The sequence below is a fragment of the Cricetulus griseus genome, chromosome 10 (assembly GCF_003668045.3).
Source record: "Cricetulus griseus strain 17A/GY chromosome 10, alternate assembly CriGri-PICRH-1.0, whole genome shotgun sequence".
Lineage (NCBI taxonomy): Eukaryota > Metazoa > Chordata > Mammalia > Rodentia > Cricetidae > Cricetulus > Cricetulus griseus.
This window is the reverse complement of record NC_048603.1, coordinates 15,336,617-15,353,797: the sequence shown is the minus strand read 5'-3', so window position 1 is coordinate 15,353,797 and position 17,181 is coordinate 15,336,617. Positions and strand designations below refer to the sequence as shown.

Here is a 17,181-nt window from a genome sequence, read left to right as displayed (position 1 = left end):
TTGCTGCTCCCCATACATAAGGAAAGGTCTTCTATTTGCATTTGCATTTCTGCGCATCGAATGAGTCAGCGTAAACCCATAAGAAAACCTGACTCTGCTTTGGGGTCGTCAAGAGTAATCGATTTCTCTTGACGCTGAGACAAAAGGTTTCTATGTGCTGAGTCATGAAAAGCGTCATCTCACCTGGCCGAGAGAAACGTAGAACTTTTTCATGATCAGGATGTTCTCCTCTTCGATGCTAGGAGGAGGTGGAGTAGGTGGTTTTCTCAGGGCCCAGGGGGGAATGCTTGTGCCTACTATGAAATTCATGCCTGAGCTGCTCCACGTTGCTTGAGAGATCAATTTGGCTAACCTGGATTGTAGAAATCACAGACTAACAAAGGCAAGTATTCTGTTTCCATTTGTGTTTTATATAAAAGTATTTTTCTAACCAGAGTTGGAATTTTAGTCAAATTTTGGTAAAACGTTTCCATGTTTACACTTTAAAAGGGGACCCTCAGTCCCACACAGATGTTCTGTGGTTTTAAAATGTTTTTAAAGATTCATTTATTTTTATATTTGCCTGTATATATGAACATGTGCCATGTGCATGCCTGGTACCCGTGGAGTTCATGAGGGGCCATCAAATTCCCTGGGACGGCAGTCAGGGATGGTTGTGAACCACTGTGTGGGTCTTCTGCAGGAACAAGCGCTCCTAACTGCTGAGGTCTCTCTAGTCCCCCACATTTGGTTTTTAGTGTTACACTAACATTCCCTCTGTTTTCACACAGATGCCACTATGAGGGACAGCTAATTTTTAAGGTAAAATGATCAAAGAGATACAACTGTGAAATTTCTTTAGAAAAGTTGTATGATCTTTGCCAATCACTCCTATTCTATGGCAGATAGTATCCAAACTCTAATCAATATCATAAAAAAAAATAACTTTCTGTGAAGCAAACAGGCATTAAAAACAAAAAAACAGTCAGATGGCAGCGTGATACCTGTATTCAAAGTAGCAATCACTTTCCAGAAATGCCGGAAGTCTTTTTCTTTTGATCCACTTAATACCTTGCTCTCGGTTGAGGCACTATTAAGAAAACACAAGGAGAAAGTCATTTTCAGGTTGCCATTGCAACAGTTTGTGGAGTACTTGCCTAGGATGCACAAAAGCCTGGGTTCAATTCCCAGCACAGGCATGTGCATGGTGGTGCATGGCTGTAGTCACAGCATGTGCATGGTGGTGCATGGCCGTAGTCACAGCATGTGCATGGTGGTGCATGGCTGTAGTCACAGCATGTGCAAGCCTGTGGTCCAGAACAGGAGGCTCAGAAGTTCATGACTATTCTATTTCTTCTTTACCTTGGGCCTCAGTTAACTTTTCTCTTCCTTGTTTCCCATGGTAGAAGACAGATCACTGACAGCAATGCTTGGAATTTTTATTTTGATTTCCTATTAGTTAATTTATAAACCTCCTTCTAATGACTAATTTAGCTGCATCCCAAACTGTGACAGTTTGGTTTCTTGTTTTCTTTGAGACTTATCTTTTGACTTATGGGATGTTTAGAAGTGTGTTGCCTAATTATTTAAGTATTTAGAGATTTTTCCATATTTTTGTTATTGACTTGTGGTTTAATTCTGGGGTGATCAATGGTATTTTGCTAATTTCATATATTTTAGTTATTATAACCTTGATTCCAGAATAACATCTGTCTCGATCGTCACTCCAAGTGTACTCGGTTAAGAGCATGCCCTGTGGCTTTGGGGGGCGAAGTTTCCATCAGCATCAACAGGTTGGCTTCACTGCTAGTGAGATACAGAACTTTCGAGTCCTTAGGATCCACTGTTTCTCCTGATTATAACAGCAATGTTTTGATCTCAAGCCTTACTGCAGTTTTGGCTACTTCCTCCTTATGTTTGATTAGCACTTATTAGGTACACACATTTAAAGCTGGTTGTATTTTTCTATGAACTGACATTTTAATAGTGTGCAGTATCCCTCTTTATCCACAGCAGGGGTCCTTGTTCTGAAGTCTACTTTGGTACTAATATAATCACCCTAGCTTTCTTTTAATTAGCAATTATATGTCATATACTTTCTTACTTCTAATATGTTTATTTGATATTTGAGGTTGGTTTGTTTTAGACAGCAAATAATTGAGCCTTCTTTTTTAATCCCATCTGACTCTAATTTTTTGTTTGTTTGTTTGGGTTTTTTGTTTGTTTGTTTTTTTGAGGCCGGGTTTCTCTGTGGCTTTGGAGGCTGTCCTGGAACTCGCTCTGGAAACCAGGCTGGTCTTGAACTCACAGAGATCCGCCTGCCTCTGCCTCCCGATTGCTGGGATTACTGACTCTAATTTTTAATTGGGATGATTAAACTACATAAGTTTAATGTAATTAGTGATGTGTTACTGATTACTGTTGCTACTAAATATTTGCATACCTAGTTAGAAAACTCTTAGCTAATGTATTTACATAATTAAATTTCTTACAATGCTTTCGTGTAATTATTATCAGCATTGACTATGATAGAAGTTAAAGGGAGAGGAATGTGTCTGAATTAGTAGCGGGAGAATTGGTGTAGAGCTGTCTGAAGCTACGAGTAGGCACATTTTTCATCCTGAAATAGCATTTTCAAATAATCACCGTCATTGTCCCTGATCCACACAGTAAGTCTAAGGAGTAGTTACTGGAGGCATGGCTGAAGGTGCGTGTGATTTTTTTTTTTCAAGGAAGCAGAGCTAGTGAGTTTAGCTGGTTTGGATATAGGTTTGCTGACCTGAAGCAGAAGATGGAAACCTTAAGTTAACAGAACTGATACAGTTGCAGGTGTGGATACCTCGGGGCTTCCCGGGCTTCTCAGCTCCCAACTCTAAATAGGATTGGTTAAAAACCCTACAAGATGGGGCTGGAGAGATGGCTCAGAGGTTAAGATCACTGGCTGCTCTTCCAGAGGATCTGAGTTCAATTCCCAGCAACCACATGGTGGCTCACAACCATCCGTTATGAGATTTGGTGCCCTCTGCTGGTGTGCAGATATCCATGGAAGCAGAGTGTTGTATACATAATAAATAAATGGATAAATATTATAAAAATAAATAAATAAATAAAAACTCCAGAAGAAATAAGTTTCCTTTCTACACGCATTTCCTAGAAGGAAACGAAACCATAAAGTTTGCATATCTATACTATCATCAATGCACTTGGCATTTTATACATCCAAGGCAAATCACATGACCATGCTCGTGTTGGTTGATAAAAATCAACAAAACACCTAAACTGTCCATTATGTGTGAACAGATAACGTGGTGCCTAAAGACTGTGTGTAAGTGTGGTGCCATGTCAATTTCACCAAGCGCTTCCTTTAAAAAATTATATTTTATTGCCTGTGTATGAGTGTTTATTTTCATTTTCTGTGTATGAGTGTTTTCCCTGAATGCGTGTGTGTGCACCGGGTGCCTGCCTGGTGCCACAGAGGCCAGAAGAGGACACTGGATTCCCTGGAACTGGAGCTGCAGACAGCTGAGAGCCACATGTGGGTGTTGGGAATGGGGCCAGGCCCTCTGGAAGAGCAGCAAGTGCCCCTAGCTGCTGAGCCAGCCATCTCTCTGGCTCACAAAAGGCTTCCTTCATCTTGCAAGACTCAAACACTCTGGCTTACCATGATAGTGTAGGTGATGTTAATGGTCTCGTCTTCACGGGGGACATTCTTTCGAAAGGGCTTAGCATCACTTTTCCCTTTCCTTATGACATCATAGATGGGATTTCGAGGCTTTTGACTTTGCAGAATTCTTTTCAGTTGCTTTTCTAGAAGCTGGGGTGCATTGTTAACCACTTCAAACACTCCGTAGTCCACGTTAAATCTAATTGCCTCTGAAAAGGTCTGTAACATAAAGTATGAGAAATGTTTAAATTTAAAACGCAGAAATCCGTTGTCTCTAGGAGGACCTGATGTCAATATTTCATCTCCTCCCAATCATCTCTTGTCCCTTTCAGAATCCTGGAAATCCCCTGGCTAGAGGGCGGGGGATCCACTGAAGGGTTCTGTACCAGGAATTTATGCAGGGAAAGAAGTGCCAGGGCTGCTATGGTAGAAATCCTATTGTTATTATCTTACCTCTGTGGTTCTTTCAAACTAGAGGAAAAACCCACACGTGGCTTCCCTGAGGCGATATTACCTTCATGGGAGGAGGTGGGTGAGAGAGAGTGAAGGAAGAAAAGAAAAGTGATAGTCTTATTGTCTTTTAGCCCTGGGAGTCGTGAAAGCTAACAATTTCTCTTTCCTGAGAGGGGACAATTAACTACAATATGTTCTTCATTTAAGACCATTTCAGCGCCATCCCTCACACAGTGGCAAAGAACAAGAGGGAGTCTAGCATTCTGAGCTTCTCTCGGCAAGCACTCTAAAGGCAGCTAGTTAATATACAACCACCGCAAGCCTTGAGTGTGACTGCTAGTTTGTCGGTAAATAGCTCTCTGACCTGGGTAAAATTGTTAAAGATTTTTAGGTCATTTATTTCCATGAGAACTGACAGTACACTGGTGATGTCTTCTCTGATTCTGTCCTTTAAATCTAGGATCGGGCCCCTTTTCTGCACTATTCATTTATTTAAGGGTACTGTCAGTGAACTGACCGTGAACTCATGTAATTTGCAGACACTCAGCCCCGTGGTAGATGGGATCAAACTCTTTTCTATGGATCACTAAGTGCCCCAGTAAAGTGCTGCTAAATATTCTACATACAGTACCAATGCAATAAATTGCAGGGTATCTTTGTAAACTTTGAGCTAAAATTAAAATTATGTTATATATGCCATTTGGTATCGCATCTCAAGAGTCCAGAGTGTTGCCCATCCTACGGTATTTAATGCATAGACAACAGACATAAGACACCAACCAGTCTACAGTCTAAACCACCTTAGAGCTTGACTCCCACGTGACAACTAACTCGGTAAGTCTTAGCAATCCAGAAATCACCTGTAAGGTGTCTTTAATTTTATTCATGACTATTATATTTGTCTTCTGAATACAGGATTCAAACAGACCACATGGACCCAAATATCAAAAATACATTTCTTGATATGGTACCCTTGGACTAGGGAGATGTACAAGTCTGTGGTAATACCAGAGACAAGAAGCATCTGGTTAAGTGAAGGGAATGCAGTAAGTGTGGAGGGACGGACATCACGCTCACAGGGGCGGGGCAATGAACCTCTGTAGCAAGAAGGGTCCTCTGGGAAAAATTTCTTCCAGTCCTGAGTGTCTGTGCAACAGGAGAGCCTGTTTGTCCTGGGCCTGTTTCCTCTACTTTTTTCTGTCTCCACCTGGACATATAGCAGCCAAATGAACACAAAGATGGGATAAATCCAAAGTAAAGGATGCCAATTAGTTAGCACAATGAAGAAAGAAACAATCCCTGCTTTAAAAAAAAAAAATCAAATGTCCAAACAATGCTGATGCTGAGCCCACATACAACCAATGCTTGGTACTACTAGGAAGATATGGTTGGACTATTGCTTGCTGGGGAGCTACCATGTCTGTGACAAACACCTTAATGCTCTGTCACCCGGGCTTCGATTCGATCCCTGAGACGGCTGTTTACAGAAAACTGATGCAGCTGATGGCTGAGGAGGAGCTCGTGGATTCAGAGCTATGAAGTGATAGGTCTGAGCCAGACAGACAAGCCTGAGTGGTTCCGAAGACAGCACATTTTCCTGGAAGTAACCTAGATGCCCCTCAACTGAAGAATGGATAGAGAAAATGTGGTACATTTATACAATGGAGTACTACTCGGCAGAAAAAAGCAACGGAATCTTGAAATTCGCAGGCAAATGAATGGAACTAGAAGAAACCATTCTGAGTGAGGTAACCCAGTCACTCATATATGAATTTTAGACATAGAGCAAAGGATTACCAGCCTACAATCCTCTTCACCGAAGAAACTAGGAAACAAGAAGGACTCTAAGGGAAAAATGCATGGACCCCAGAGAATGGGAAGGGGCAGGATCTATTAGCTAATTGGGAGCATGAGGGTAGGGGAGAGGGAGCTGCCAGAATGAGAGGAGGAGAAGAGGAGAGGAGAAGAGGAAATGGAGGACCAGAAATGTTGAGTTGGGGGAAGAATAGAGGAGAGCAGGATGAGAGACACCATATCAGAGGGAGCCATTTTAGGTCCAAGGAGAGATCTGGCTCTAGGGAGATTTCCAGAGACCTACAAGGATGACACAAACTGACAATCTAGGCAATGAGAGTGAGGATAACCTAAATGCCCTTCCCCTATGATGAGACTGATGACTACTTTATATGCCATCCTAGAGCCCTCACCCAGTGGCTGATGGAAGCAGAGGCAGACACCCACAGATATGCACTGAACTGAACTCTGGAACTTAGATGCAGAGAGGGAGGAATGAAGATCAAAGGGGTCAGTACCAGGCTGGTGAAACCCACAGGAACAGCTGGCCTGAACCAGGGGGAGCACATGGACCCCAGACTGCTGTCTGGGAGGCCAGCACGGGACTGATCCAGACCCCTGAACATGGACATCAATGAGGAGGCCTCTGCACTCTAGGGGGCCCCTGGTGGTGGATTAGTATTTTCCCCTGGTGTAAGAAGGGACAGTTACAGTTTTTAAGAAGCAAGGAAGATGAGGTCCACAGGGGAATGGCAGACTCTCATTCCTCGAACCTCTCTAGGAAGACATGTTCACGGGATGGCACAACACACACACACACAATCACCTTCTGTCTTGAAGCTGTCTTTGCTCTGGGTGTAAGCGCCGCCACCTCAACCATAGCATGTATGCTCCAGTGCCGCATTAACCCATAAGAAGCATGAGAGAAGTGTGTGTAGCACACAGGGATGCCCGGAATGAACTGTCAGTCATCATCGGATAGACAAAAAGGAAAAAGAACTCATCAGAAGGAAGAGTCAGTACCCTGAGATACAGGAGCACAAAAGAACAGGCCAGTCTGGGCGAACTGCAAGCAACAAGGCGTTGCTGGAGCTTAGTAGGTGCCAGGAATATTGGGCATAAACCTGGAGGGCGGGCAGAAGCCCAGTACATCAAGGACCCACGGATAAGTTTTGAATCCCCGGTTATTGGAAATCTGCTGCCGCTGATGTAATAATAAGCCAATCAGACAAAATTAATGAATCCAGGTTTGATCTGAGCAAAGCATTCCCAGGTGGCCCCAGGGGAAGGGGACTAAACCTCGAGGGGAAACCACGCAGGAGGAGGGGGCTTTGAAATGCCCTGGGAGGGGTATGGGGTGGAGGGGCCACCGTTGTTTGACACGTTTGACACGGGCTTTCTGAGTAGGGCAGGGTCTGGGGAGAAAGGGGTGTGGCTTCCACCTAATCATCCCAGACTCTTTGGGTCTGTGAGTGCCAGGGGCTGGGGTGGAGCTTCCATCAGAACACCCGGCAGGCTGCCCTTCACAACAGAAGTGGTCCACAGTTCCTGGTGGTCCAGACGGTTCCTTGACCAGTTGCATCAGCTCTCAGGCCTCTCCCTAGAGCCGGAATCAGGATGGAGCCGAGGCCTCCCTTCGGCAGTTGTAATGATCCTCGAGTCTAAGGGCCTTTGCTTTAGGTGGTCAGGGTGCTACTGAAGAGCTTTCAGCTAAAGCCGGGTAGGATCTGGGCTAGGACAAACTCCAGAGGCTACGCATGCGTCCATTCCCTTGTGCTGACTCTCCTAAGGCATCGTGTATGTGGGGGTACTGGTCATTGATAAACAAAGAGCCACAAGCCTTCAGTACAACTCCATTTCTAAACTTACCTACAAAACTACTAAAGTGAGTTCAGAAATAACAGTACGAGGCTCAGAGAGTGGGGGGAGAGGCTCGGAGAGTGGGGGGACTGTGTTCTCGCCCAAAAGCTGATTTTGACAATGCACAGATCTCTATCCTGCAATGGGAAAGTCTTCAGTTTGCGCCTCAGACCCAGACAAGCTCCTGTGGACTAATTACCCCTTTACTGACTTATTTTTCTCGTTTCAAGGGTGTCGCTTTTCGGAATGTTCTAAAATGGATTGACCTGGAGGTGGTGAGAGCTAGCTTTGTGGTACTAGTCATCCATGTGCGAAAAATATTTTCACAGAAAAAGCAAGTGCATGAAAATATTTTTTTTTTACCACAATAAATTGCGGGTTCCACATTTCTCTGGAAAGAAGAGGGGGGGAGGAAAAGAAAAGAAAAAAAAAAACCTGTAAATAATTAGTGGTGTGTTCAAACTGCCAGCCCAGCACCACTGGAACTCACTGGTGCCAAATTATTTAGCTGAACAGTATTTAAATTAAAAACTAATGACTAGGTTAATTTAATACATGTCTCTCCCCGCTCCGACTCTGTCTCTACTAATTGAGCTCCAAGCCTGCATTTCAAACATGAGTCCTCAACAGCGGATAAAAACCATCTGACTACTCGAGTGTAACAAGTTGGTTACCAATAACAACTCCTCTCCAGCTAGCTTTTATTGATGTTTCAGATGCTGAACTATAAATTGTTTACCAGACATTCAGCAAGGGGGTGGAAGGAGTGGTGTGCCCCATGGAGTGTACAGAATATCCTTAGTTAACAAAACGAGTTACGGTAGGTAATGTGAGTGTGTTATGTTAGCGCTAAGGGTCTATCAAAATACCCATAGGTATAAACCCTGAACTAAACAGTCACCTAGAGTTCCATCAACATGCCTTTGAAAGCCAATCTCCGAGTATTTAAATTTTGGCAAGGGAAGACCCAAGCCCTCCATCTCTCCTCAGCCCACTCATTTCTTGGATTTATATTCTTTCTCTATCCCCCCTCACCCAACAGTCCTTCTAGCATATAACTCATAAAGCTGCAAGAAATTATAATAGTTTACAGATTAAAAAAAAAGTGTGGAGAATCAGGCCAAAAAAAAGTTATGGTAAAATTCCAAAAGTGCATAGCTAAGCATGGTCTGGCAAGCATATGACATACCTATCCTTGCAAGGAGGGTATAGAACAGGCCACCCCTTCAGCTTCTGCAAACCATAAATGTCACAAACATTTGAAACCACCCACAGAGGACCAACCTAAATCTATGTGGGCTCATCTACTCAATCCCACAACAGTCACCGCGCATAAAACACACAAAACAAAACCAAAGGGAAGAATGTTTTCACACAACAGCACAGAAGACAACCTAATGAGCAAACACTTGTCCGTAAAGAGTTGACAGGGAGAAAAAAAAAAAAAAAACCCTCCCAGACACCAAATGAAAACAATATCTGAAAGTGAACTTGGCTGGAGAACAAACGGAATGAAGTTATGAAAGCTGAGATTTGGAAAGTGCCATAGGATCATTTATAACAGAGGCAACTGTCCTGGACTTCCCTCATCAAAAGCAACGTGGGCTACCAGCCATGGGTTCTGGATCTCGAAACCGGTCCCAAGAGTGTGGTGGTGTGATGGAAGGGAGTGTAAGAGGAGCCAACGGCTGACTCGGCTCGGCTTGTAGGCCCATCTTTGCCTTGGGCTTTGTCCCTGCAAGGGTGGGGTGGGGCCTCAGAAGGTCTGGAAGTCTAGATCGACCTAAGACCCCTCTGAGACTGTGACTGAGACTATTCTCGGGCTTAGGTTGTGGTTGTGTATAAGGTGGTAAGGGGCAGGAGAGGAAGGGGAGCGAGAGAGTAGACTAGAAGGATTCTCTATTTCAAAGATTTTACATGGAAGATGTAGAAATAAAAGAGGAATGACCCTGGAGGGGTCTGGGGAGATTGCAGGAGAGGCCTGGCTTGCCGATTTGCAGTATTGATTATAAAGATGAAATAGACATTCACATGTTTTCATTTGGGTAAATCTGGCCTTCCATCATAGTAGTCAACAGACTATAAATTGATACAGATAGATATATAGATAGATAGATATATAGATAGATAGATATAGATAGGTAGATAGATAGATACATACATACATAGATACATACATAGATACATAGATACATGACACTCTTTTTCTATACAATAAGAATGTGGGCTAAGACTCATCCCACATCCATCAATATTATGATTTTCTTATGTCTGTCATAGAAATCTCTAGGGAAGGTTGGGCAGTGGTGGCCCACACCTTTAGTCCTAGCACTCGGGAGGCAGAGGCAGGCAGATCTCTGCGTTCGAGACCAGCCTGGTCTACAAGAGCTAGTTCCAGGACAGGCTCCAAATCCACAGAGAAACCCTGTCTTGAAAAAACAAAAAGAAAAAAAGAAATCTCTAGGGAAAATTTTACAGAAAAAAAAATATTATCTCCCCACCTCACCCCCTCCCTCTCTTCCAATGCAATACTCACATTTCCTCCACCTAAATACCTCCACACACACGAAGGTTTACGACTTCCCGAGTTTTTTGTTTGAAAACTGGGTTCTCGTAAGTGGGGCACTGCCCTGCCTCTGGGTTCACAGAATGTGAGCCCGTTTGTTTCCCTTGATTTCATCTTTAGACATTTGAAAGGGCTGCCCCTTTCCATCCCTCTGCCTAGCCTGGTTAAACACATCTTTCAATCCTTTCTCGTCTGACATGGTTTCCTGCGTGTTCACAGGCTGAGTCTCCCTGAGACTGGCTTGGCAAAGCAACTCTTAACATATGGGACCAAGATCGCAACACAATATTCCAAATGTGGTCTAACAATTCCACCTCCTCCCCCCCGGAAAAACTGCCCATTGCCTCCTCCTATGCTCCAAACTAATATTGTTCTTGATCTGAGCAAAACTTCAGCTAATGTAGCCTAAGAACACATTAGCTTTGTTTGTTTTCCTTCATTTATGTATCAGAATAAGCATAAGGCTTCAGCCTGTTATCCACACGATCTGTTTATATGTTCTGTCCCGAGTTCTACAGCTGGGCACTCAAAGCTTTCTGACCATGTGGCCTTGGGTAGGCCATGTCATTTACTAGCTGAGTGAGCTTAAACTGGAAAAATATTGGTTATAATTTTTCATCCAAGTCTCTAATAAAAACAATTTCTGAAAGGCAAAACCAGTGACAGATCTGTGTGATGTGACAGAGTGCCCCAGGCTGACGTGGATCCATCAGGTCAACCAAACTGATTGCCTCCTGTAGTTCAGGGTCGGGAGGTGAGTCCCTGAGGTTAAAGGAAAAATAAACTCTAGTATGTCACATACACACACACACACACACACACACACACACACACACACACACACTACATCGCTCCATGGCGATCTTGTAAGATGTTTAGAGAGAGAAACACAAAGGTTAAGTCTATGGCATTTCCAGCAGTCCAGGAATGGAGGGGCCAGAAATAATGACAGCTCTTCCACACCCTTCCTAACTACAGGGAGGGCTGCGCAGGGCTCCTCTGTGGAGTCCCCGTGGCTTGGTGGCTTAAATGACACAGAAGGCAGCAGGACACAAACACTGTGCAGGGGGTCTGGGTGGGAAGGCTAAGCTGAGGCCACACTGCAAAAGTCTTGAATTCCACACTACAGGAATGTTCCCTTCAGCCTGGTGGCTATTAAGAATTAACCTACAGGTTATAATCAGTTAATCAGTTCAAACATTTGAAAATTAATTTCACGGATAGTGACGAGGGTTTGTATGCGAATAAAGGACTATGGGCAGTGTGTACTGGGGGTATTTTCTCAGATGGAGATGGCAAGAGGGTAAGAGAAGTGATGTAAGGAGAACATGATACAAATATCTCAGAGAATGAGTGCTCCAGGCTGGAGCACTTGGTGTCTTAGTTAGGGTTTCTCTGGCCGTGATGAAACACCATGACCAAAAGCAACTTGGGGAGGGAGGGGTTTATTTGGCTCTCACATCCTGAGTCCTCAGTTGTTGTAGTTTAAGAAAAGTGGCTCTCAGGAGAAAGATGCCATGTGACAGGGTTCAGGCAGAGGGGTGGAAGGGGGCAGACCAGCCTCCGGGGACAGGAGCAGTAGAAGAGAGGAAAGAGGGGCAGAGAGAGAGGGGGGGGGAATAGACAGACCGAAAGAGGGAAAGAAAAAGGAAGGAAGGAAGGAAGGAAGGAAGGAAGGAAGGGGATGGGAGGTGGGCGTGGCCCTTTTAAAGGGGAACAAAGTGAATGTGCACAGGGGGTGCTCTTAGTGGCTGCAGCTGAAGGCGTATCCTGACAGGACCCCACGGGCAAGCCAGTACAGATGCCTAAATACTAACAACATTGCATTGAGGAAAGCCAAGGCAGGAACTCACACAGGGCAGGATCCTAGAGACAAGAGCCAATGCAAGGCCATGGAGGGGAGCTACTTACCGCCTTGCTTCCCATGGCTTTCTCAGTCTGCTTTCTTAAAGAACCTAGGGGATGGCACTACCACATCAATTGCTAAGAAAACGCCCTACAGGCCTGCCTGCTGCCAGATCTTATGGAGCCATTTTCTTAATTGAGGTTCCCTCCTCTCAGATGACTTAAGCTTGTGTTAACAAACTATCCAACACACTTGGCGTATTCAGTTTTTAGAAACACAAAGAAGGCTGGTTAACCTGGAGAAGAATTAGGACCCAAAAGATCAGGAAATGGAAAGGCCGAATCCTGCCTCGAGTATGGTTGAGAGCAATTTATTATTTTTATAATACTGCACTGAAGCCGTAATACACTGTATTTACAGGAGCCTAAAATACCAATACCTGACCCAAGTTCTCTTGGTAAACCCAGGCTGGCTTCCAATTCTTATCCAAGTGCTCATAAACAAAACATCACTAATTACTAGTCTTGTCTAGAACTCTGCCAGGCCCTTGCTCTCAGAATCCATGTTTCTTCTCCTTCCTGCCCTCAAACCCTCTCTGAAAATCTGTGACTGCTTCTTCCTTCATTTGTCAATCGACAGGTTGACTAAGGGATATAAAACAGGCAAATAGAGCTGAAGAAATGAAGACGGCTGGGAGTGGAAAGGCAGAAGGAATGAGAAAGACAAAACGGAGCACAGGTAGGTTGCTGCACGGGACCCAATAAGGGTTGACCTCTCTCTCTCTCTCTCTCTCTCTCTCTCTCTCTCTCTCTCTCTCTCTCTCTGTGTGTGTGTGTGTGTGTGTGTGTGTGTGTGTGTGTGTGTGGAGGGGTGGAAAGCACAGCTCCACAGCATAGGGGGCTTGGATGTCACACTGCCACTTGACCTAAGGCCTGAAAAGAAACACACAAACTAGGACTATGGCCAAATTTTTCCATAAATTTTATAAATTTTCTTTTTCCTTTTTTTTAAGGCAGGGTCTGAAACTATGTAGCCCAGGCTGGCCTCAAATTTAGGGCAATCCTCCTGCCTCACCCTTACAAGAAGCTGGGATTACAGGTATGAGCCATCGTGCTTGGCTTCGGTTTTCTGTCACTGTTGTGTTGACTTCTACAGTTTAATACAGACTTTCTGAATGTGGCAGGGAACCCATTTACTTCCTGGATGCAGCAGGGACCCCATTTACTTCCTGGAGGCAGCAGGGAAACCATTTACTTCCTGGATCAAATAAGCACCAAGACAGTCCCTAATCTTGGTACCAATACATAAATACTGAGAAACTGAAATTTAAGATTTAATGTTGTTTCTTGGTTGGTTGGTTGGTTGGTTGGTTGGTTGGTTTGGGGTTGGGGGTCTGTGAGGTGCTGGGAAGTGTCCCTGAGCTGTGAGCATGCTAGGCGAGCACGCTAACACTGAGCTATCCTGGCCCATCCCTTCTTCTAAGGTCTCTGTGTCTCTGTGTCTCGGGCAGGCCCCAGACTCACTATGCACCTCCGTGTCGTTGGTACAGACCTAGCAAGAACGTGACACTCAGCTCTTCCCCCTTCAACAGGCACAGTCAGTGGTTGGGCTTTAACATGGTTTATGGCCCAGTCTTCAAAATTATGTGTGACTTCTCTATGTTCCATTTTTTTCCTGGTTAAAGTTCTTTCTTTGTTTGTTCATTTTGAGACAGGTTCTAAGGATGACTTTGCACATCTGATCCTGCTGATCTCACCTCCCAAATGCTGGCTTTACAGGCTTGCAACCACCACCACCACCACCACCACCGACACCACCACCACCACCGACACCACCGACATCACCACCACCACCAACAACAACAACAACAACAACACCGTGCCTGTTTTTGGTGATGTTGGGAATCAAATCCAGGGTTTTGTACATGGTGGGTAAACATTCTTATCAACTGAGCTACATTCCCAGCCCTTTGCTTGTAAAAAATTTGAATGAAGCAAATTTTCATGTTTTTATGAACCATACCGAGCACTGCTAACTTCCTCTGAAGTGTCATTTGTCACTGACTTTATTTCTGCAGGACAATGGGAGACCTTGCAGAAACTGTCATGTTGTGTTTCCCAAATCTCCTAATGCCTACTGTGCCCATCACTGCTATTGGACTGAAACTCTATTAGCTGCATACACCTATGTGCCCTGGGTCTTGTTTACTACGCATACAAACTCTAGTTGCCTTCAATACCTTCCCAAGAAGATGCCGATAATGACCTAGAGTGAAAGGGTAAAGCAGTTTCTTGAGATTTTGATATTGTCCTGTCAGCCTGCCCAGAGTCTAACATCCTGCCAAATGCAGCTGGGTCAGGCTTTGCACAGATGTCTTTTGATGCTCAGGGCAACTCTGGCTCTCTCCACTGGGAATGTTTCTACATGGGATTCAAGCCCAAATGTTTAACTATAAAGACATAGAAGCTGAGCAAAATTTCTTAATTGATCTTTATTTTTTTATTTATGTCAGTTTCTCCCGCCTCGGGCTTTAAAGTGCTGGGTTATCAGGGTTTGAGTGTGATCAACCACACCCGCAGCTTACTGCAATTGGTCTTTACCTTGATTTTTATTTTTGAGACCAGAGTTCACCGTGTAGCCCTGGCTGGCCGGGAGACTTTCAATGTAGGCCAGGCTGGCTTCAAGCTCAGAGAGATCTACCTGCCTTTGCCTCCGGAGCGCTGGGGTTAAAGGCATACCCCGTCTCACCTAGCCCTTTGGTTTATCTAAGAAAAACTGTATTTGGTAAATATGTCTGATAAGATAGCTCAGTGGTCAAAGTGTTTTTGCTTTGGGCTGGTCGGTGGCTCCATGGTAAAGGTGCCTGCTGCTCAAGCCTGACAACTTAAGTTCCATCGCCAGATTCCACGTAAGGTGGAAAGAAAAAAACTGACTCCACAATGCTGTCCTTTGACCTCCATATATGCATGTATGCACACACACACACACACACACACACACACACTCACACACACACACACACACACACTCACACACACACACACACACACACACACACACACTCATACATAGGAACACAGATACTCATACATACACACACACACACACACACACACAGGCTTACACATACACACGCGCGTGCACACACACACACAGGCTCACACACACACACACACACATGCACACGCTCGTGCACACGCACACATATGAACACAGATACACATATGCACACACATCCACACACATGCATATACACACATACACTCACATACAATACACTCACTCACACACTAATCATTTTAAAATACTTTGCTATAGTAATATACTCAATAGAATATCATAATATACTCACAGGAAGGCTTAAGAACTCATTAAAGTAATCCACAAGGAAGCCATCTGTTGCCAAATAATTTTCCTGCAAAAAACATAAAAACGTATTAAGGCAATGTTTTGGAGCATGCATGTATTAGGATGACTTAGGTATTTGAGACTTTCTAAGCCAGTTACACGTCGAGCCCTCACTATAAACCTTGCACAGTCTCTGGAAGAGACAGGAAAATGGGCTACAACGTGAGCTGAGCACTCAGGAGGCCCAGAATTGAGAGCTCAAAGCCAGTCTCACCTATGTAGTAAGTTCCAAGTAAACTGGACAACTCAGCCTCGCCTCAGCCACCACCATCCTCAACAAAAAGAAAACAGGATGGACTGTTCTCTCAGAAGCCCTTGCTACCGGAGCTAGCTAGCAAATGGGGCGTGAAGAATGTTGCACTACGTGTGAATTCAGTACCAATAGATGCAAACTCTCGGACTTTTAAAATGTACACTTCATAAAAACAGAGGCAGAAGGTCACGAGGTGGCCGAACGGGTAAATACTCTTGCCACGAAAACCTGATAACCTGAATTCAATCCCCATAGCCCCTGCAGGGATAGAAGGAGAACAGACTCCATAGTTGTCCACTGACTTCCACGTGTGCACCTTGGCACACAACAACAACAACAACAACAACAATAATAATAATACAAATTTAAAATATGTGAAAATGAAGGCAGAGTCATTAAAGACAGTAGCAAGCCTTAGGGGTTAGAAAAGAATTAAGGATGTGAAATTCTTTGCTGATCAATTAAAATGACAAGCTAAGCATAATATTCAATTTCTTCTCTGTAAGCCTGAGATTCACTTTTTAGGATCTGGGTCCTACTTGGTTTTGAACATAGATACTTTCACCACTGCGTGTATTCTGTGCACGGATTGCATACTTTTTTTTTCCTATAACTGTCTTATCCACCAACACACTTGCCACTTTTGAAACTGGCAAAATGAGTAACCGCCGACAACTGCTCTCCCAATCATAAAACACCTTATTTTATTAGCCATCATTTCCATTGTGTCAAGAGCACATCGCGGCACACTCTGCTGAACGGTACATGTGGTGACTCTGTTACTCATAATTATATTCCAGCTTTGGAAATCTAACACGAAAGCTGAAACATGACACAATGCTATTGTTTCCATATTGCTGACAAACTTCTTTTTAATGAAGTATTGGCTAATTTTTAAAAATTAGTGAACTAGTGGCTGGAGAGACAGCTCAGTTGGTAAAGGGCTTGCTGTGTGTATTGGCTGTTTGTGTGTCAACTTGACAAAAGCTAGAGTTATCAGAGGAAGGAGCCTCAGCTGAGGAAATGCCCCCATGAGGTCCATTTTCTCATTTAGTGATCACTGGGCGAGGGCCCAGCCCATGGTGGGTGATGCCATCCTTGGGCTGCCGGTCCTGGGTTCTATAAAATGGTGGGTTGAGCAAGCCATGGGAAAAAGCCAACCAGTCGGCAGCCCCCCTCCATGGCCTCTGCATCAGCTCCTGCCTCCAGGCTCCTGCCCTGCTTGAGTTCCTGTCCTGACTTCCTTCAGTGATGAACAGCGATGCGGAAGTGTGAGCCAACTAAACCGTTCCCTTCCCAACTTGCTTCTCGGTCGTGGTGGTTGTGCCCTTGTAATACCAACTCTGGGGAGGCAGAGA

The 17,181-nt window shown here is 44.3% G+C and overlaps 1 protein-coding gene across 1 annotated transcript in view; it reads right to left on the bottom strand.

Annotated features, from left to right (window-relative positions):
* Rgs22 (regulator of G protein signaling 22) overlaps positions 1-17,181 on the bottom strand; it is a 100,128-nt gene that overhangs the window by 72,709 nt on the left and 10,238 nt on the right. Inside the window, 4 exon segments of the mRNA XM_035449663.1 lie at positions 184-352; positions 984-1,069; positions 3,641-3,862; positions 15,515-15,577. Of these exon segments, the coding sequence (XP_035305554.1) occupies positions 184-352; positions 984-1,069; positions 3,641-3,862; positions 15,515-15,577 (540 nt within the window).